Source organism: Ailuropoda melanoleuca, chromosome 3 (genome assembly GCF_002007445.2).
Source record: "Ailuropoda melanoleuca isolate Jingjing chromosome 3, ASM200744v2, whole genome shotgun sequence".
Taxonomy (NCBI): Eukaryota; Metazoa; Chordata; class Mammalia; order Carnivora; family Ursidae; genus Ailuropoda; species Ailuropoda melanoleuca.
This window is the reverse complement of record NC_048220.1, coordinates 26,896,397-26,914,247: the sequence shown is the minus strand read 5'-3', so window position 1 is coordinate 26,914,247 and position 17,851 is coordinate 26,896,397. Positions and strand designations below refer to the sequence as shown.

General features: G+C 40.8%; 1 protein-coding gene and 2 non-coding genes across 3 annotated transcripts; all 3 read left to right on the top strand.

Annotated features, from left to right (window-relative positions):
• The first annotated feature begins 215 nt into the window (after positions 1-215).
• Positions 216-17,280, top strand: HSPA9 (heat shock protein family A (Hsp70) member 9). The gene is made up of 17 exons (XM_034656083.1): positions 216-402; positions 1,730-1,788; positions 2,029-2,116; positions 3,328-3,509; positions 4,645-4,769; positions 5,546-5,619; positions 5,702-5,808; positions 6,282-6,444; positions 7,121-7,213; positions 10,689-10,898; positions 12,618-12,845; positions 13,757-13,861; positions 14,494-14,611; positions 15,029-15,123; positions 15,459-15,551; positions 16,071-16,211; positions 16,547-17,280. The coding sequence occupies exons 1-17, from the start codon at positions 322-324 to the stop codon at positions 16,622-16,624; spliced, it is 2,040 nt and encodes a 679-aa protein (XP_034511974.1). The 5' UTR covers positions 216-321; the 3' UTR covers positions 16,625-17,280.
• Positions 11,306-11,380, top strand: LOC117801669. Its single transcript, XR_004624417.1, has one exon. It is a non-coding gene; the product is annotated as a small nucleolar RNA SNORD63 (small nucleolar RNA).
• LOC117801670 lies at positions 13,365-13,431 on the top strand. The gene has a single exon (XR_004624418.1). It is a non-coding gene; the product is annotated as a small nucleolar RNA SNORD63 (small nucleolar RNA).
• Positions 17,281-17,851: the final 571 nt, after the last annotated feature.

The window sequence follows — 17,851 nt, the reverse complement described above, 5'->3', positions numbered from 1 at the left end:
ATACCTTTGTTAGCCCCCTTGCCATTCACTGAGCCCAGATCCGTTGCAGCCGGAACAAAAAGACATGCTTTTCCCAGCCATCATGCAGCGATGCCTATTAGCCATATGGCCTAACTCCGGGAGTGGCTGTCAAGTAGTCTCTGGTCAGGCAGCGCGGGCGGCGCCTCCGCGGAAGAGTGGTCCTCCAGGCCGCAGCAACTAACCCCCGCCCCCCCCACCCCACGTGGTTAGAGGTTTCCAGAAGCGTTACCGCCGCAGCTCCGCGCAGCTCTTGGCTTTCCGAGAGCGTTTGCTGCTTCATACTTCCACCATCTACCCGCCATGATAAGTGCTAGCCGAGCCGCGGCAGCTCGTCTTGTCGGCGCAGCAGCCTCCCGGGGCCCCACAGCCGCCCGCCACAAGGTAAGGAACGGCTGGGCCTTCTCCGAGGGACTCGCGGCCTTGACCTCATGCGGCAGGCCTCGCCCTTCAGACACAGAATTCTCCCGCACAAGTCAGGATGGAAAGAAGATAACCTGTCTTCATTAATCAGTGCTGCCGTTGCAAGGCCAAATTCTGCTTCCATGTCTCGGGCTCTGCTGAGTCACACCTCTTGCGAACGTATAGTTTTATTCTAGGAGGTAGCGGATCGTGGTCCTGACAGTCCGTTCAGTGGCCGATGGCACGGTTTTGTTCTTGGGGACGAGGGACACAGTTGTAGTCGGGGGGGGGGGACCGCTATTGTAGGTTTCATTTAAATCTACAAGTCGAAGGGCAACTGTTCTCTAAAATAACTGTGTGCGAAGACTCCGTTATTAGAGTGAAGAGAAAGAAGAAAAGTGTCATAGTAAAGTGAAAGTCAAGCACAGATTTATTTAGGAACATCTGTAGTTCTCCCAGAATCTTTGGCGTAAGATTGTCTTTTCTTGTTACTTCAGAAGAAATAAGCAGATCGGGAAATGGCCATGGAGTACTCACTCATTATCCTGTAATACCGAACATATCTTTGGATAACAGGACCTGTGTTTCTCTGCACTCAACATGGGGTTAAAAAAAAGCATGGAAGAATCTTGCCTGAGATTAAGTTTAATCCTAGTTTGAGGCCACTCCCGAAATTTTTCTCTAAACTGACTCCCCAAGGTTGCCAGTCCTAGTCCGGTTAAGATGTTAGCTTGGCTAGGTTGGGAAATGTCTCTGAATGATTTAGATTTGCAGCTGCGAGCACACCTAGTAGGGTTTAGTTACCTGTACACTGCTGCTGAGTATGAAATTGAGAAGTATTGGAGTAGTATTTTGTAAGGCAGTGATTCTCAGCCCGGGACAATTTTGCCTCCAGAGGGGATATCTGGTAATGTCTGGAGATAATTTATTAAAACTTGGGGGACCTACTGGCTTCTAGCAGTAGAGGCCTAGGATGCTGTTAAACATCTACGGTGCACAGAACAGCCGCCCACAACAAAGATTTAGTTCAAAAATCAGTAGTGCTAAGGTTGAGAAACCTTGTTGTAATGTAATTAAAGACGATTTTATATTTTTTCCCATCTTATTTGGAAAATTCGTATTCAGTTTAATTTGTTTGCTATTTAAGTACCATAGTACCTCTTACATATAAGATTTTATCTTTTGGGTGTACAGTTACGAGAATGAAAGTTCAGACTTTGTGTTCTTCAGAAGAATAATGGGAACAAGCTCAACTTTTCATGTTTGTTGATGCATTCTTTTTTTTTTTTTTTTTTTTTTTTTTTTTTAGGATGGCTGGAATGGCCTTAGCCATGAGGCTTTTAGAATTGTTTCAAGGCGGGACTATGCGTAAGTGTAACTTCGTTTTCTTTGAGATAATATATACTAAACCCTATAGTAGTGGTGTCTAAACTTGTGATTAACTCTTCCGTGAAGAAAAAAGTGACACATCTGTTTTAATTTATAGGTTGTTTAATGCACAACTATTTCCACAATATCAGGTGTTCTTTTCTTGTGTATTCCTGCAGCCATTCTGGAGACCACTATTATGGTAACAGTAACCATAGCATTATTTTAAATGTCTTTCAGATCAGAAGCAATCAAGGGAGCAGTTGTTGGTATTGATTTGGGTACTACCAACTCCTGTGTGGCAGTTATGGAAGGTAAACAAGCAAAGGTGAGCATGTTTGGAAGTTCTGGATCATATAATAGTAGTTAATACCCAGTCTGGAATTCTATGCCCTTTGGCCTAGATACTGTATATTTTAAAAATTGTTTTTAAGCTCTTGAGATTCTTTCGAGGTGAACCTTTGTGCTTAATTGCAAGGTGCTGTAAAATGAATGGATTTGACTTCCTAGGATTTAAGTGTGTCCTCGCATAGAGGTAGGGCTGTTAAGTTACCAATAGGAGCAATTGGGATGACTTGCTCTGGATTATTTCTATCATCTGAGTCATTTATTTCTGTAAGTCCGTTGAACCATGGTTGGAGGTGCAGGAAGAGTTTAGAAGCAAGTGAAGCTCCATATAACATGTAGGCTGCATCTTAGGAGCTCTTGCTCTGATACAGGCTGTTCCTCTGAAGGATCTCCTTGGTTTGTTCATAAAAGCTTTATTCCCACTGAGTTCTTCTCAAGATGCAGAGCACCTGGGATTCCTGAATTGTTATTTTGGCAATTTCTTTTTTAAATGCCTGAAACTTGTAGCCCACATGAAAAAATTTAGAAGTTGATTTTTTTTTTAAAGATTTTATTTATTTGACAGAGAGTATAAGTGGGGGAACAGCAGAGGGAGTGGGAGAAGCAGACTCCCCACTGAGCAGGGAGCCAAACATGGGCCTCAGTCCCAGGACCCCAGGATCATGACCTGAGCCAAAGGCAGATGCTTACCAGGCACCCCTGGAAGTAGATTTAATTCCCCATACTGACAGAAAGAGTACGTTGTCCCATTATCTTTGTATTAAAGACCTGATTTATATTTATTTTTCCATTTTTCTGTTTTTGGTTATAACTTGTTTCAAAGTAAAGGACTAGAATACTTTAGGAGCGCCTGAGTTAAGTGTCCAACTCTTGATTTCGGCTCAGGTCATGGTATCAGGGTTTCGAGATCAAGCCCCACATCAGTTTCTGCACTCAGCTGTGTGTGTGTCTCTTTCTCTCTCAAATAAATAAAATCTTTTTTAAAAAAGTAAATAAAAATACTTTAAACATGTACCTCAGATGGTACTATATCAGCATTCACAGAGCAGAAAAACATGCCCATTAGTACTGTTCTTGAGCATTTGTTTTGTGATTTGGCAGATGCTTTATGTCTTAAAATCATTAAAAAAAAAAAACAACAACTGGTGGTGACTGGAACCTCATTCTCGGTCTTAACTTTGGGAGTTTTAGGTGCTAGAGAATGCTGAAGGTGCCAGAACCACCCCTTCAGTTGTGGCCTTTACAGCAGATGGTGAGCGACTCGTTGGCATGCCGGCCAAGCGACAGGCTGTCACCAACCCAAACAACACATTCTATGCCACCAAGCGTCTCATTGGCCGGCGATATGATGACCCTGAAGTACAGAAAGATATGTGAGTAATAGGAAAAGCATAGTTACTTCCAGAGGCCACACAAAGAATCTTTTAAGCAAGATTCTTAGAGTATCTTACCTTAGTAATTTTATACCTTGTCTGTGGGGGCATGTCCTGCCCCTGCCAAAAGGGTATCTCCTTCAAAAAAATTCTTCTGCCTTTACATAATAGGTCTTTGCTATATGGACCACATAAATTGGTGTTAAACTTGTAGATAGTATCATGTGCTGATCAGCTAGGTTTTCAAAGTTTGTCCATGTTATGACACGTATCAGTACTTTATTCATTTTTATGGCTAGATAGTACTTCGTTGTATGAATATGTGGTTGACCCTTAACACTGGATTGTGGTGCCAACCCTTCATGCAGTTGAACATCTGTGTATAAATTTTGACTACCCAAAAAGTTAGCTACAAATAGCCTACTGTTGACAGAACCCTTACTGATGACATACGCAATTACACCCATTTTGTATGTTATAAGGTACATTAGAGTAAAAAAAAAAAAAGTTAAAAAGTCATAAGAAAGAGGAAGTATCTTTGTAGCACTGTATTTACCCAAAAATATCCGCGTATAAGTGGACCTGTGCATTTAGAACCCATGTTAAGGGTCAGCCGTATACTACATTTTGTTTATCCATTTGTCAGTTAATGGGCATCTGGGGGCTATTAAGAATACTGCCATAGAGGTGCCTGGCTGATTTGGCTGGCTCAGTCAAAAGAACATATGGCTCTTGATCTCTTGGAGTCTTGGGTTCAAACTCTTTTTCGGGTGTAGAGGTTATTAAAAATAAACTTGAAAGAAAGAATACTGAGAAGCATTTGTGTACAGGTATTTGTAGGATCTCTTTTCATTTCTTTCTGGTAGATACTTAGTAATGGACTTGCTGGGTCATTGGTAACTCTCTAACCATTTCCAAAGCAGGGGCACAAATCTTTCGTTTGGCAGGAAGTAAAGAATGTTCAGGTTTCACCAGGATGTTTTTGCATGTTAATGATTGCTTTTTAAAAGTTTTCATTAAATGGATTCCTGAAGTTTTCATTTGTTGGCAATGGAGCTCTTGGGATGGACGATGGGCATTCTCATGGTAGGTTCCACTGGCACATTTTTCCAAATATAATTTCTGTGTTTTTCAGTAAAAACGTGCCCTTTAAAATTGTCCGTGCCTCCAATGGAGATGCCTGGGTTGAAGCTCATGGAAAACTCTATTCTCCAAGTCAGATTGGAGCATTCGTGTTGATGAAGATGAAAGAGACTGCAGGTGAGAAGGTTTAGTTCCTACATGGGAAAGTTTGAAGAACTGATGGTTCCTCACTTACATACCCTGGTGTCCCATGGAGGAGTCTGGTGGGTTTTATACAGAAATGCTAGACATGGCAGAACTGTTAATCCTCACACATTCCCTACATAATGAATTTATCTTCAAAGTTTTCCTAATGGTGGTTTATCTTTTCCAGTATAGAGGGGTGGTATTCTGTATTGAAAGCCGAAAGGCTACATATTAATTTTTGGGCTCTGTTGAGTAAAACTTAGAACATCGCATTTGGAGAAACCGGTGGCTATTTTAACTCTGAGAATAGGTCATTGTAGCTGGTGCATCTTCACTATAATGTTAAAGGTGAAATCTTGGGTTTTCAACCCCTATCTTTAGTTGGGAGTGTTTTCTACAAGGTCTTGGGTCACATGCAAAGAAGAAACATGAGTGTTGTCTGTGGCTCCAAGAGGATGATACAGAATGTTAGCCTACATGAGTAATTCTTTTTTTTTTTTTTAAAGATTTTATTTATTTATTCATTTGACAGAGAGAGACAGCCAGTGAGAGAGGGAACACAAGCAAGGGGGAGTGGGAGAGGAAGAGGCAGGCTCACAGCGAGAGAGCCTGATGTGGGGCTCGATCCCATAACGCCGGGATCACGCCCTGAGCCAAAGGCAGATGCTCAACCACTGTGCCACCCAGGCGCCCCTACATGAGTAATTCTTTTAACTATTTCATTTGACAGTCTCATGATTGTTCTTCATTCTTCAATTCTTTTCCAGAAAATTACTTGGGTCATACAGCAAAAAATGCTGTGATCACTGTTCCGGCTTATTTCAATGACTCTCAGAGACAGGTGAGTTCAGTTGATATTTTTATTCAGGAAATTAATGGTACTTAGGACACAGGATGGAAAATGCTTTTTTCTTTTCCTTTAGGCCACTAAGGATGCTGGCCAGATATCTGGACTAAATGTGCTTCGGGTAATTAATGAACCCACAGCTGCTGCTCTGGCCTATGGTCTAGACAAATCGGAAGACAAAATGTAAGTTTGTGCAGTAAATTCCACCTAGATTTGTGAGACTCAGTTCATGGAACCATGAAAGTACTAGGCTGTGGTCATTTATTTATTTATTTTTACTTGGTATGCATGTTGGCAAGTCTTTATTCAAAAGAGTCGTTGGGGAGCATCTGACTGGACCAGACCATACGACTCTTGATCTCAGGATTGTGGAGTTCGAGCCCAAGTTTTTTGTGGAGGCTGCTTTTTTTTTTTTTTTTTTTTTTTTTTTAAAGGAGTGATTGAGTCCTGTCAGTTTTGCTTTTAGAAATGTATTTCAGCTGTGTATTTACAAATAGCTATTATGGCCACATATTAACACACTGTCACTTATGCAGTTACCCAATTTCATTATTGTACTTCAGGGGTAATCATCAAGTTTATGTTCGTTTGGTTATTAATATTTATACCCTTGCAGCAGGTATTATTCCTTAAGGTCTTCTTTTTTTCCTCTCTAGCATTGCTGTATATGATTTAGGTGGTGGGACTTTTGATATTTCTATCCTGGAAATTCAGAAAGGTGTATTTGAGGTGAAGTCCACCAATGGAGATACGTTCTTAGGTGGTGAAGACTTTGACCAGGCCTTGCTACGACACATTGTGAAGGAGTTCAAAAGAGAGGTTGGTTACCAGTATAGTTAATAAGTAGATATTGGGATGTTGAGAATTTCTTTTTTTTTTTTTTTTAAAGATTTTATTTATTTATTTGACAGAGATAGAGACAGCCAGCGAGAGAGGGAACACAAGCAGGGGGAGTGGGAGAGGAAAAAGCAGGCTCCCAGCGGAGGATCCTGATGCGGGGATCGATCCCAGAACTCTGGGATCACGCCCTGAGCCAAAGGCAGACACTTAACAGCTGCGCCACCCAAGCACCCCGAGAATTTCTTTATTCAGATGGCTCTTTGCTTTGTTGATAATTTTTTTTGCTCTTAATAGAACACAAATAATTGCATTTCAGTTTCACGGGTAAACTATATTGTAGCTTCAGCTTGGGAATAAACAGATTAAAAAGGATATGGTATTCTTTATATATTGGCAAAGGAATTCTGGGAACTCCTATTTTGAGCCAGAACTCAGTGGTTGGAAAGAACTGAGATGGTTCAGCCCTCTCACTCCAGGCACAGATAGCCTTTACAGAACAAGGTTTCTTTTCCTTACAGATTTTTAAGGGCAGTAAATGATTCATGCTTGTTTATAAAGGTATGGCTCTGTTTTATGTCGTTAAACGTTATCACTGTATCTTAAAATAGTATTCATCACCTCGCTAATGCTAGTATTGTATGTTTTCATTTTGTAGACAGGGGTTGATTTAACCAAAGACAACATGGCGCTTCAGAGGGTTCGGGAAGCTGCTGAGAAGGCTAAGTGTGAACTCTCCTCATCTGTGCAGGTGGGATGCGGACAAATCCCAACAGACTTGATGTTTTCAGCCTTAGTTTGAGTAGCGTGTTCTAATTAGCGTGATGTCCATCTAATCTTTTTACACTTTGCTGGTTGGTTGTAAAAGCCTTTCCATGAACAAAGGACCAGTACTTTTTTAAGGATAAGCTGGAATTTGTTAACCACCCCAAATAAGAGGTTCTATATACCAGAGCCAAAAAGTAATGAAGATCTGAATGACACTGAATACATTTTATTTGCATTAAAGGTACTGATTTTAAGATCTAGACTAGTAGCATACAAGATTAGAATCGATAGCCTGAAATAATAGGAGCCTCTGTCTTCATTTAAGACACCTCTTCATGTGAGTCTGTAATTGTCTCATTTAATTATTTGGATCAGCAATTCAGAAAGTGAGCTATATGAAACCAGGCTGAAGGCTGGGGTATATACATTTGTGTACATTTCTTTCTGTTAGCATCACAGTTGCTTGGCACCTGTTGAAGGGGTTGGCCTGTGTTGTTCCAGTCCTGAGAGGTGAAGCTTTACTTCGCTTTAACCACTAAGAATAGAACTATATAAAGTGTGTTAGGTCTGGGTCCAAGAGGGAACAAGATGGAAGACAGGAGATCTGTTTCTGGGATCTCAGGTGGCAGCAGGAAAGCCAGAGCCTGTGACTACTTTTAGTTGTTAATTTGATCATACACACTGGGTTATCCAGTGTGGGAAAACCTGGATATTTTTTTTTTTTCCAGACCTGGATTTTTAAAAAGATTTTAAAGTAGCTGTGAGGAGTGGCAAAGTTAGACAGAGTCATCCATGATGATGGTGTTGCTTTGTTCCTGTTATCCTACAGAGTGGCAGAACTTTGCAACACATGATGGTTAGGATTAGAGTTGAAATATTTGACACTGCCAGAAAATGACTTAAAATTCTTCCCAGGAGTTTGACACTTTTTGGAGGGAGAGGTTGGTTGTTTTTAGCATGATTCATATTAATAGGCATTTGGATTGTTTCCTAGTGTGTTGCTGATAAAGTTTGTTGAGCATCCTTGTACATAATGTTTGTGCATGTGTAATAAATCTGTAGAATAAATTCCTAGAAGAATACCTTCATGGGATTTACAATGTAGTTTAGAGATTTTTTTCTTAGATTTTTTTTGAAAGATTTACTTATTTTAGAGCACGCAGGCGGGGGGGAAAAGGGGGAGAGAGGATCCCAGCCAAGCAGATTCCCCGCTGAGTGCAAAGCCCAGTGCAGGGCTCCATTCTATGACTGAGATCACGAGCCGCCAAAATCAAGAGTCGGATGCTCAACCAACTGAGCCACCCAGACGCCCTGAAAAGACAGATTTTAATTAGGATATCATATTAATAACTGTCAAGCCAGAAGTAATATGATAGGTTAAAAGTGGCCCTGTAGACAGAGTGCTGGGATTCAAGTCCTTTTCCATCACTTAATAGCTGTGTGGCCTTAATAAATTATTTAACATTTCTGTTTAATTATTTATAAAATGAGGATAATAGTTCTTTCTCCCTTAAGAGTTGTGAGGATTCCTAAATTGATACATGATTAGGACATGTCTTAAATAGTACTCTAAAGTAAGTTATTGGGGCTCATGGGTGGCTCAGTCAGTTAAAGCATCTGCCTTCAGCTCAGGTCACGATACCAGGGTCCTGGGATCAAGCCCCGCATCGGGCTCCCTGCTCAGTGGGGACTTTGCTTCTCCCTCTCCCCTTGCTTGTAAGTGCACACGAGCACATTCTCGCTCTCAAATCTTTTTAAAAAATTTTAAATAAGATGTTAATGTGGTAAAAGAGCAAAGTTAGGTTTATAATTGCAAGAGAAACCTGACAGGTGTTTGAGCTAACAAGGAGAGCTTTTGGAAGAGGAGTTGATCAGAGAAAGACAAAAGGTCAAGTAAATACAAGGCTCTGGGGTGAAGACCTGAGAGAGGGCTAGTGTGTTTGAGAGCAGATACGCAGGGAAAGTGGAATATGAGAATAGACGCTTTATAGATTTGGGATTTGGGTCTATCCTGACAAGAGTGAGTATCAGCCAGTGAAAACTTTGAGTAATCTCTGCACCCAACATGGGGCTCAAACTCATGACCCCGAGATCAAGAGTTGCATGCTCTGGCGCCCCAGTGAAAACTTAATTTAGGGGCAATATGGTCAGATGGGGCTTATGAAAAGTGCTCTGGCAGAAGTGGAATGGAGATTTATTTTGGGTTAGGAGGGGTCCTATGGCAGAGGCAGCCTGAGGGGAAGTGGAACAATGTTGGGAGGCTGTTGTGGACTTGGACTAGAGTGTGATAGGTATATTTTGTTGAATTTGAGAGAGAAGGGACAAAACTTGGTCACAGACTGGTTTTAGAGGGTGAGTCCTGGAGTTGTTCAGATTGTCATTAGCATATAGCAAATAGAACTACATTAATACAGGGTGTCCATGTGAGGGTGTTTTACATTAAATTTTAGAATTCTATTTGTCAATTGTACTGCCTGTATTTCCAGTGCTGAGCTGTGTGCGGCTAGTAGCTACTGAATTGAACAGAACAAATACAGAACATTGCCACAGAAAGTTCTTTTGGATTGCAGTGGTTTAGCTCATTAAATTCTATTTTCTCATTTGGTTTATTAACATTTTGCAAAGAAAGAAGGAAATTGTCCATGGTGTTCTTTAAAGCAGTACTCCGTATCAGTGTTCTAGAGAAGGTGTGTTTTAAGTCTGTTTATTAAGTATTTAAATGGCTGAGGTAGTTTACCTGATAAGAGTTGGTTAAGGATTTGTTCCCTCTCAGTCTATTTCCTGTTGGCCTTGCTTTGATGTGAAATTGGAGGGGAGATAGAAAGTAATTTTGTTCTTGAGGGTCTACCTTGGGACACGTGTTTCAGCATGTTTAGTGAGTTTTGTTAGTCTAAATATCCTGAATCCAGGCCTTATTAGGATTTGGGGTTTATTAAATAATGGCTGTTACCTGGTACGGCTGTAGCAGTGTTTGCTGCTTACCATGAATGTGATGGCAGCAAAGTCAGTCCTTGGAGTTACCTTCAGCATTTCTGTTGTAGCTTTCTTACCATCTTCCTGAAACTTAGAAAGCCCTGGCTTGGGGCAGGTTATTTGGTTCAAAGCATGTCTTTGACTTTATTGTGTGTGTGTGTGTGTGTGTAGTTTTTTTGGAAAACTTTGTGTCCGAAAACAGTAGTGTGACTCTTAATGTATGTTCAGTGGGAGGACAGTTCTTCACGTGTTGAGTGGGGATTTTCCCTGCTATTATATTCTTTGTTGTTGATAACGTTCTAAATTTTTTGCCTCTGCGAAGAGAAGAGCTTGAGTCTTCAAGCACATTGTTTTAGGTGGCCATTCATTTAAAGTGGGTCTCACTCTCCCTGTAGCTTTGAAAGTCTTCCTAACGTGGGACTATGGTCTTACTTTAATTGAAATAATAAACATCACCACTGTTGCTCTTCCTGCTTCCTTTGCAGACTGACATTAATTTGCCATATCTTACGATGGATGTTTCTGGACCCAAGCATTTGAATATGAAGCTGACCCGGGCTCAGTTTGAAGGGATTGTCACTGATCTAATCAGGAGAACCATTGCCCCATGCCAAAAAGCCATGCAAGATGCAGAAGTCAGCAAAAGTGACATCGGAGAAGTGATTCTTGTTGGTGGTATGACTAGGATGCCCAAGGTATGGACCCATGGAATCCTTGGCATGGAAAAGCAGAAAGGGAAAGCACATAATGTTTTCTCTGGACAGATGGTTTCTGTATGGACAGGAATATGTGGTGTTTCTGCCACAGTGACCTGAAAGGGGGATGGGGTTTTTTTGTTCTCACTAGAGTTCTTTTTTTAGCTTCTTTTTAAAATTAAAAGGTATCAGAAAAAGGGTTGGGAAGGGCAGAGTGTCTTTGGGGTGGTAGCGTGGAGGATGCTGAACTTCATTCTTGGGAGTATTTTTATGAATGAAACAAAGTTTGAGATCAGAGATAGCTTAAAACCTTAGTCCATGTCCAGCCTCCAGAGGAAGTTTTGGACAGGAGTGTCTTTGCACCGTGGTGTTTGGGGTTTCTGACTGCATCTCTTCAACAGAGATTTGTGCAGTGATGCATTTTATTTATCAACACATCATTCTGATAAGACAGAGGTGTGGAAAACTAATGACTGAGCACAGAACCTGTTGAAGATGCAATTCTTCATCTTGTATAGCTTGAATAGAATTTTCTTGGGTTTTGATAGTAATTTTTCCTTGAGAGTTCGTGGGCTTAGGAGAATATGCACAGAGTAAACACGGAGAAAAAGCAGCTTTGGACGAGGAAGAGATGTTTAAGTTAACAGATTATCCCAGATGCCATTTAAGTAGCACTTTTTTGTAGCATTAGTAAAGTAAGCAGGAAGAACATGCCTCACATTAGCACCAGGGTTGAATTACTGAATTATCAGTGCTGTTTTTAAGTTGGTTTTTAGTTGATCTATAGAGGAGGAGTTGGGCTGTATCTGAATCCTGGTGTCTTACACCCTCTGTTCATTCTTCTTTTTTTTCCTCTTTTTTTTGAGGGGGGAATGGTGTTGTCTTTTAAGTAGACTCCATGCCTTAGTGTGGAGCCCAACACCGGGCTTGAACTCATGCTCCTAAGCTTTTAAGACTTGCGCTGAGATCAAGAGTTCGATGCTTAACCAACTGAGCCACCGAGGCACCCGTGCACCCTTTACTACTTTTTTTTTTTTTTTAAAGATTGTATTTATTGGGGTGCCTGGGTGGCACAGTGGTTAAGCATCTGCCTTCGGCTCAGGGCATGATCCCGGCGTTATGGGATCGAGCCCCACGTCAGGCTCCTCCGCTATGAGCCTGCTTCTTCTCCTCCCACTCCCCCTGTGTGTTCCCTCTCTCACTGGCTGTCTCTATCTCTGTCGAATAAATAAATAAAATCTTAAAAAAAAAAAAAAGATTGTATTTATTTATTTGAGAGAATGAGCACATGAGCTGGGGGAGGAACAAAGGGAGAGGGACAAGGATACTGTGCTCAGTGCAGAGCCCAATGCAGCTGATACCAGAACCAAGAGTGAGGAAATCAAGAGTCCGACGCTCAACTGACTGTGCCATCCAGGCACCCCTTTACCCTCTGTTTCTAATTTAATGTGTTGTATGGGAAACCCAATAACAAAACTTAGGCAGGTTTTTCTTTTATCATAAAAGACTATCATGAATGATAGTCAAATATTTGAGCATTACCCATTTGACAAATTTAGGTCATTAAGGAAAACTCAGATATGAAATAGTAACTTGAATAAATATTCTTGGATCGCAAGCAGCTTGCCCTGAGATTTGCTGTGGGTTTGGGACACTTTTCCTTGGGTAGTTGCCCTTAGTAGTTAGTGACAGGTGGTGGGTTTTGTTTTTATGGCTCAGGTTCAGCAGACTGTACAGGATCTCTTTGGTCGAGCCCCAAGCAAAGCTGTCAATCCCGACGAGGCTGTGGCCATCGGAGCTGCCATTCAAGGAGGCGTGTTAGCTGGTGATGTCACAGATGTGCTGCTCCTGGATGTCACTCCCCTGTCTCTGGGTATTGAGACTCTGGGAGGTGTTTTTACCAAACTTATCAACAGAAACACCACTATTCCAACCAAGAAAAGCCAGGTAAGAGTCACCTACTCCTCCCATTATCACAGATACACTAGGGTCTGTGAGGGATGTGATTATGTTCCCTTTTGTGAGCTTTTCCTATTAAACTTCACTTTTTGTCTCAGGAATCCATACAAGTCAGGTCAACTGTGGGTGCTAAGAATCTTGTGTTTTGTTCTCTTTCTTTGTTGTCGTTCCTGAAAAAGTTCTTTTCCTGTCAGCTAGCAGTGATGATTGGAGGGAAGGTATCAATAGTCTTCTTCACAGGATTAAAATAACTACAAAAAGAACCTCATCATTTGGGATTAAATTCCCTGAACTCTTCTCTTCTGAAAGGCAGTAATAAAAAAAGGACCTGGCTAAGATTAAGGGAGTGTACTTGTTCTATGGGTGAATGATGGGGTTCCTTAAATACCAAGCAGCAGGGCACTTGGACAATGGCTTGCTCAGTCTTCGGTTAAGGATTATTTCTTGCCTTTCCCAGTTTTGATGTTTTTCTGAAAAGCTGTTAATACCTAATGGATATTGCTGTTTGTTCAGTGATGTATTGCCAACACATCACTCGAAAGAGAACTATGGTGACTTCCCATGACTGAGCATAAGATACATGACATGTCTCTGACCTGTTTCTTCAGATGAACGCGTTTCAACATCTCATTTTTTTTAGTGCCTCCCTTTGAGGCCTTATTTGCTAATGCTGCATCTTTGTATAGTGCATTTGCTTAGCTGAAACAATAGCTATTGTATAGCCTTTGACTGTGCTAATCCTACTCCTGTTCCCTGCAAAGACATAAGCCTTTGTTCTGAACATCGTGCGCATTGGGACTCTGAAGTGTTGAGATGTGAATTTCTTTCTTTGGCTTGCACTTTGTATAAGGGAAGTGGCCTAATCAGACTGCCAACCCAGGGAGTTTCTTTCTCCGTAGGTGTTTTCTACAGCTGCTGATGGTCAGACTCAAGTGGAGATTAAAGTGTGTCAGGGTGAGAGAGAGATGGCTGGAGACAACAAACTTCTTGGACAATTTACTTTGGTAGGTATCAGGAATCCTGGATACTGTACTTGTCATTCCTTTTACAGTTAGACTATTTTAATCCTTAATGATAGTACCAAAAACTGCTACAACACAGGGACCTAGTCTTTGTTACCTTAGTTCAGTGTACAAATTTGGCAGCTGGATACCCATGGCTTGAATTTTTACCTGAAAGTCTTGCTTATTCCTGATGCCTTAGGAACTTCATTAAGAAGTTGATAAATACAAGAACCAGAAAAATATTCGTAACAATGTTAATTAGGAAAAATTCCCAATTACTTTTTTTAAGACCTTTGATACTGGCTCCTACTCAGCATTGTTTTGGTTCTTAGTGAGATGAACAGTGATGGAGACTTTCCCTCTCATTCACTGGGTCCTCGGGTACATAAAGCCATTATGGTTACTTGCTGTAGTGAACCTTTACTGGCATGAGCCCTATTTCAGGTAGCAGTGCAACTACTATCTTTATTATAAATTTATGTTTTTATACATTTTAATTAAGTGTTGTTTGTTCCTCCCAGTAACAAATTAACTTGTTTACCCAGAAGACAGTATAGGTTTGGAAGTATAGGTTTGGAAATGGAACACTGGACCTCTTATGAGAGGAGCTTAACTTTGTGTATTTATTTTAGATTGGAATTCCCCCAGCCCCTCGTGGAGTACCTCAGATTGAAGTTACATTTGACATTGATGCCAATGGGATTGTACATGTTTCAGCCAAAGATAAGGGTACAGGACGTGAGCAGCAGAGTAAGTGCTCTTATTTATCGGACTGTAAGAGTGAGGTGAAAGACCTTGACATTCCCGTTTGAGAACTAGACCTTCTAGGTTATGCATAGTTTTACCCCCAGCCTTACAGGAGGATGAGTCCTCTTTGCCCTTTTCTCCTTGGGTTGGCAGAATCACATTAACAGGTGTGTTTATTACCCAAAATGGGCAAGCACTGGGCTTCTGAATTATTGAAGTTTTGGTAGGCAGGCAGGTCAGTTGGTATGTGTATTTCAGACCCTTTGTTTCCTTCTCTTTATTATAGGACAATAGGGTATTCCTCTTGTTTATACTGCACATTAAAATTTGTTACTCTGAACAGATGTATTCTTTATAGAGTAAGCAGCAGATAATTTTACCTGGAAAGTAACAGGATGCCTTTTTTCTTTCTTACTACAGTTGTGATCCAGTCTTCCGGTGGGTTAAGCAAAGATGATATTGAAAACATGGTTAAAAATGCAGAAAAGTATGCCGAGGAAGACCGGCGAAAGAAGGTAAATACTTCCTGCCTCTGCAGCTGGGAGGTGAAAGTGGGAGTCTGGACATGTATCATTGATCTTCTAATCTTCCTTTGAATCTATCTTTTCCTCCCTCTTTGCGCATAACAAAAGCCTTTCTTACTTACTCAGTTTTTCCATATCAGAATTCTTAAGTTCTACAGTCCAGCTAAAATCACTTCTAGACATCCTAAATTACTTTAGACCACAGTAATTTGTTTTTACTCTGTAAAAACTATAGGCATCACTTAGCATGTTGTCTGGCTTGATGGGGACATTCAGCCAGTTGGTTGATTGGGAAATCTTCATACTAAATTTCTAATTTCTCTTAGGAACGAGTTGAAGCTGTTAATATGGCTGAAGGAATCATTCATGACACAGAAACAAAAATGGAAGAATTCAAGGACCAGTTGCCTGCTGATGAAGTGAGTCCTCTTTTAAAATGGTTAATGAAGTTAGGCATTGTCACTAGTGTCAATGAAGTTTGTCTTTCTTCCTTTCCTTTTCTCTTTCCCTTTGCTTATTTGAGAGAAGCGAGAGCGAGCCAGCACAAGTAGGGGGCGGGCGAAGAACAGAGGGAAAGGGAAAAGCAGACTCCCCACTGAGCAAGGAGCCTGATGTGGAACTCAGCCCAAGGACCCTGGGGCCATGACCTGAGCCAAAGGCAGATGCGTAACTGACTGAGCCACCTAGGCACTCCTGAAGTTTTTCTGTGTGGGTCCTGATAGGAATTCAGTGGTATTTTTTGTTCTCAGGGGCTTTTTATTTCCATTTTTCACACAAACTTTCATTTGGGGCCATTTTATATAAAGAAGGAAATGGAGATAAAATTCTAAAGACGAGTTCTGTCAGTGATAGGAATTTCTTTCTTAATGTTTCTGAGTATTACTGTTAGATAAAATGGAGTAAGAAACCCAGAAAAAGAGTTTGGTTTTGTTTTTAAGTGCAACAAGCTAAAAGAAGAAATTTCCAAAATGAGGGAACTTCTGGCTCGAAAAGACAGTGAAACAGGAGAAAACATAAGGCAGGCAGCATCTTCCCTTCAGCAAGCATCACTGAAGCTCTTCGAAATGGCATACAAAAAGGTACAGGGGCTGAAGGGCATTTTGCTCAGAATTTGCCCCTAACTTGATCTTAATAGAACTGTTGATTACTCTATCACTGCTGGCACTCCACATGGCCATTTATAGAACTGGGGGTACTGGAATTGGAAATACTCTTTCTGCTTTCTTGACTCTGCAGTGGGAGGGAGGGTGATAGCAATCAAAGGGAGGGACACACAGAAACCACCAATATTGTACAAGCCGGGGGGGGGGGAAGTGGAATAGCCTGGATATGCCTCCTCCGTATTTTAGTTTATCAGAGTGCAAACTGTTAGCCTTAACATTAAATGAGCTGTTCTGAAATATTTTCTTAACAGATGGCATCTGAGCGAGAAGGCTCTGGAAGTTCTGGCACTGGGGAACAAAAGGAAGATCAAAAGGAGGAAAAACAGTAATAATAAACTTTGGAGTCGAAATATGACGCTTGGGAGCGAAGGGACTTCCTGAGCAGAAATGGGCAAACTTCAGTCTTTTACTGTGTTTTTGCAGTATTCTATATATAATTTCCTTAATATGTAAATTTAGTGACAATTAGCTAATGATCATTTAATGAGAATTTCAACCATACAAAGTTCATAGTACTCTGTCATTTTTCAGCTGCATGTAAAAGGGCAGGGGGGAAGATGATTTATTGATCATTATTAAAACAATGTTTTGTGCTTTAGTAGCCGTATTTTCAAGAGGTGAAACCATCTTTAAACGTAATAATGAAGGTAGTCAACCATAGACCTGGAATGAAATCATATGGGGATGAGATCCTTCCAGTTCATTGAGATCTATACCAGCCTGTGTGTACAAGGGATTCTTCAACTAAAGCCTTGCAAGGCAAGCCAGCTGTGCCATTGTGGGAGGTAGGGCAGGAATAGCTAGATCAATAGAAAAACAGCTGTTAGGTACAGCTTTCAAATAAGGTAATAGGGCTCCCTAACTTTCCTAAGACATATTTTTCTAGCTACCTTCTGGCCTGTGTCTGGCACTTGTGTCCTTATTGATTGCCTTTTTTTTCTGATCTATTCTGGGTTTTTTTGTTTTTTAATAAATATGAAAAGCATCTTGATCTCTTATATTTGAGGAGTGAAGCTCGGAGATTTAGCTTCAAGAATAGGACATGAATCATACTTCCCAATTCCATACCCTAAAGCCATTCAGGTAGAATACATGATTTTCTAACACTGGTTCAGAATACAAATTCAGGATTTGGAAGGGCTGGTATAACAAGCGTTATTACCAAAGACAGTCCATCAGGAACTAATTGTTTCTACATTTCTCCTGTTCGGTCCTGAATGAGTTGCCTTGTCCCATATCCTCTGATGCAGTTCTAATTAAGTGCTGACATCTTCAGAAGCAGAAGGGTTGAATATCTTTCCTATATTATTTAAGTGTGCAGAATTATTTCCCAAAAGTTTTCCAACAGACTTCCCCCTTCTTTCATGGATTACTGTCATATACCATGCCCAAAGGAATCTTGTCAGTCAAGAACATGGGCTTAGACCCCATCAGATGTAATGGCCTCCTTTTATTTTGTGAGATCTAGAAATGAAATTGATGTATAATTAAGTCAATATAGTGCTCTAATGTGAAGGAGACTGTTTACACAATAATTACATTCCTGGAAAATTAAG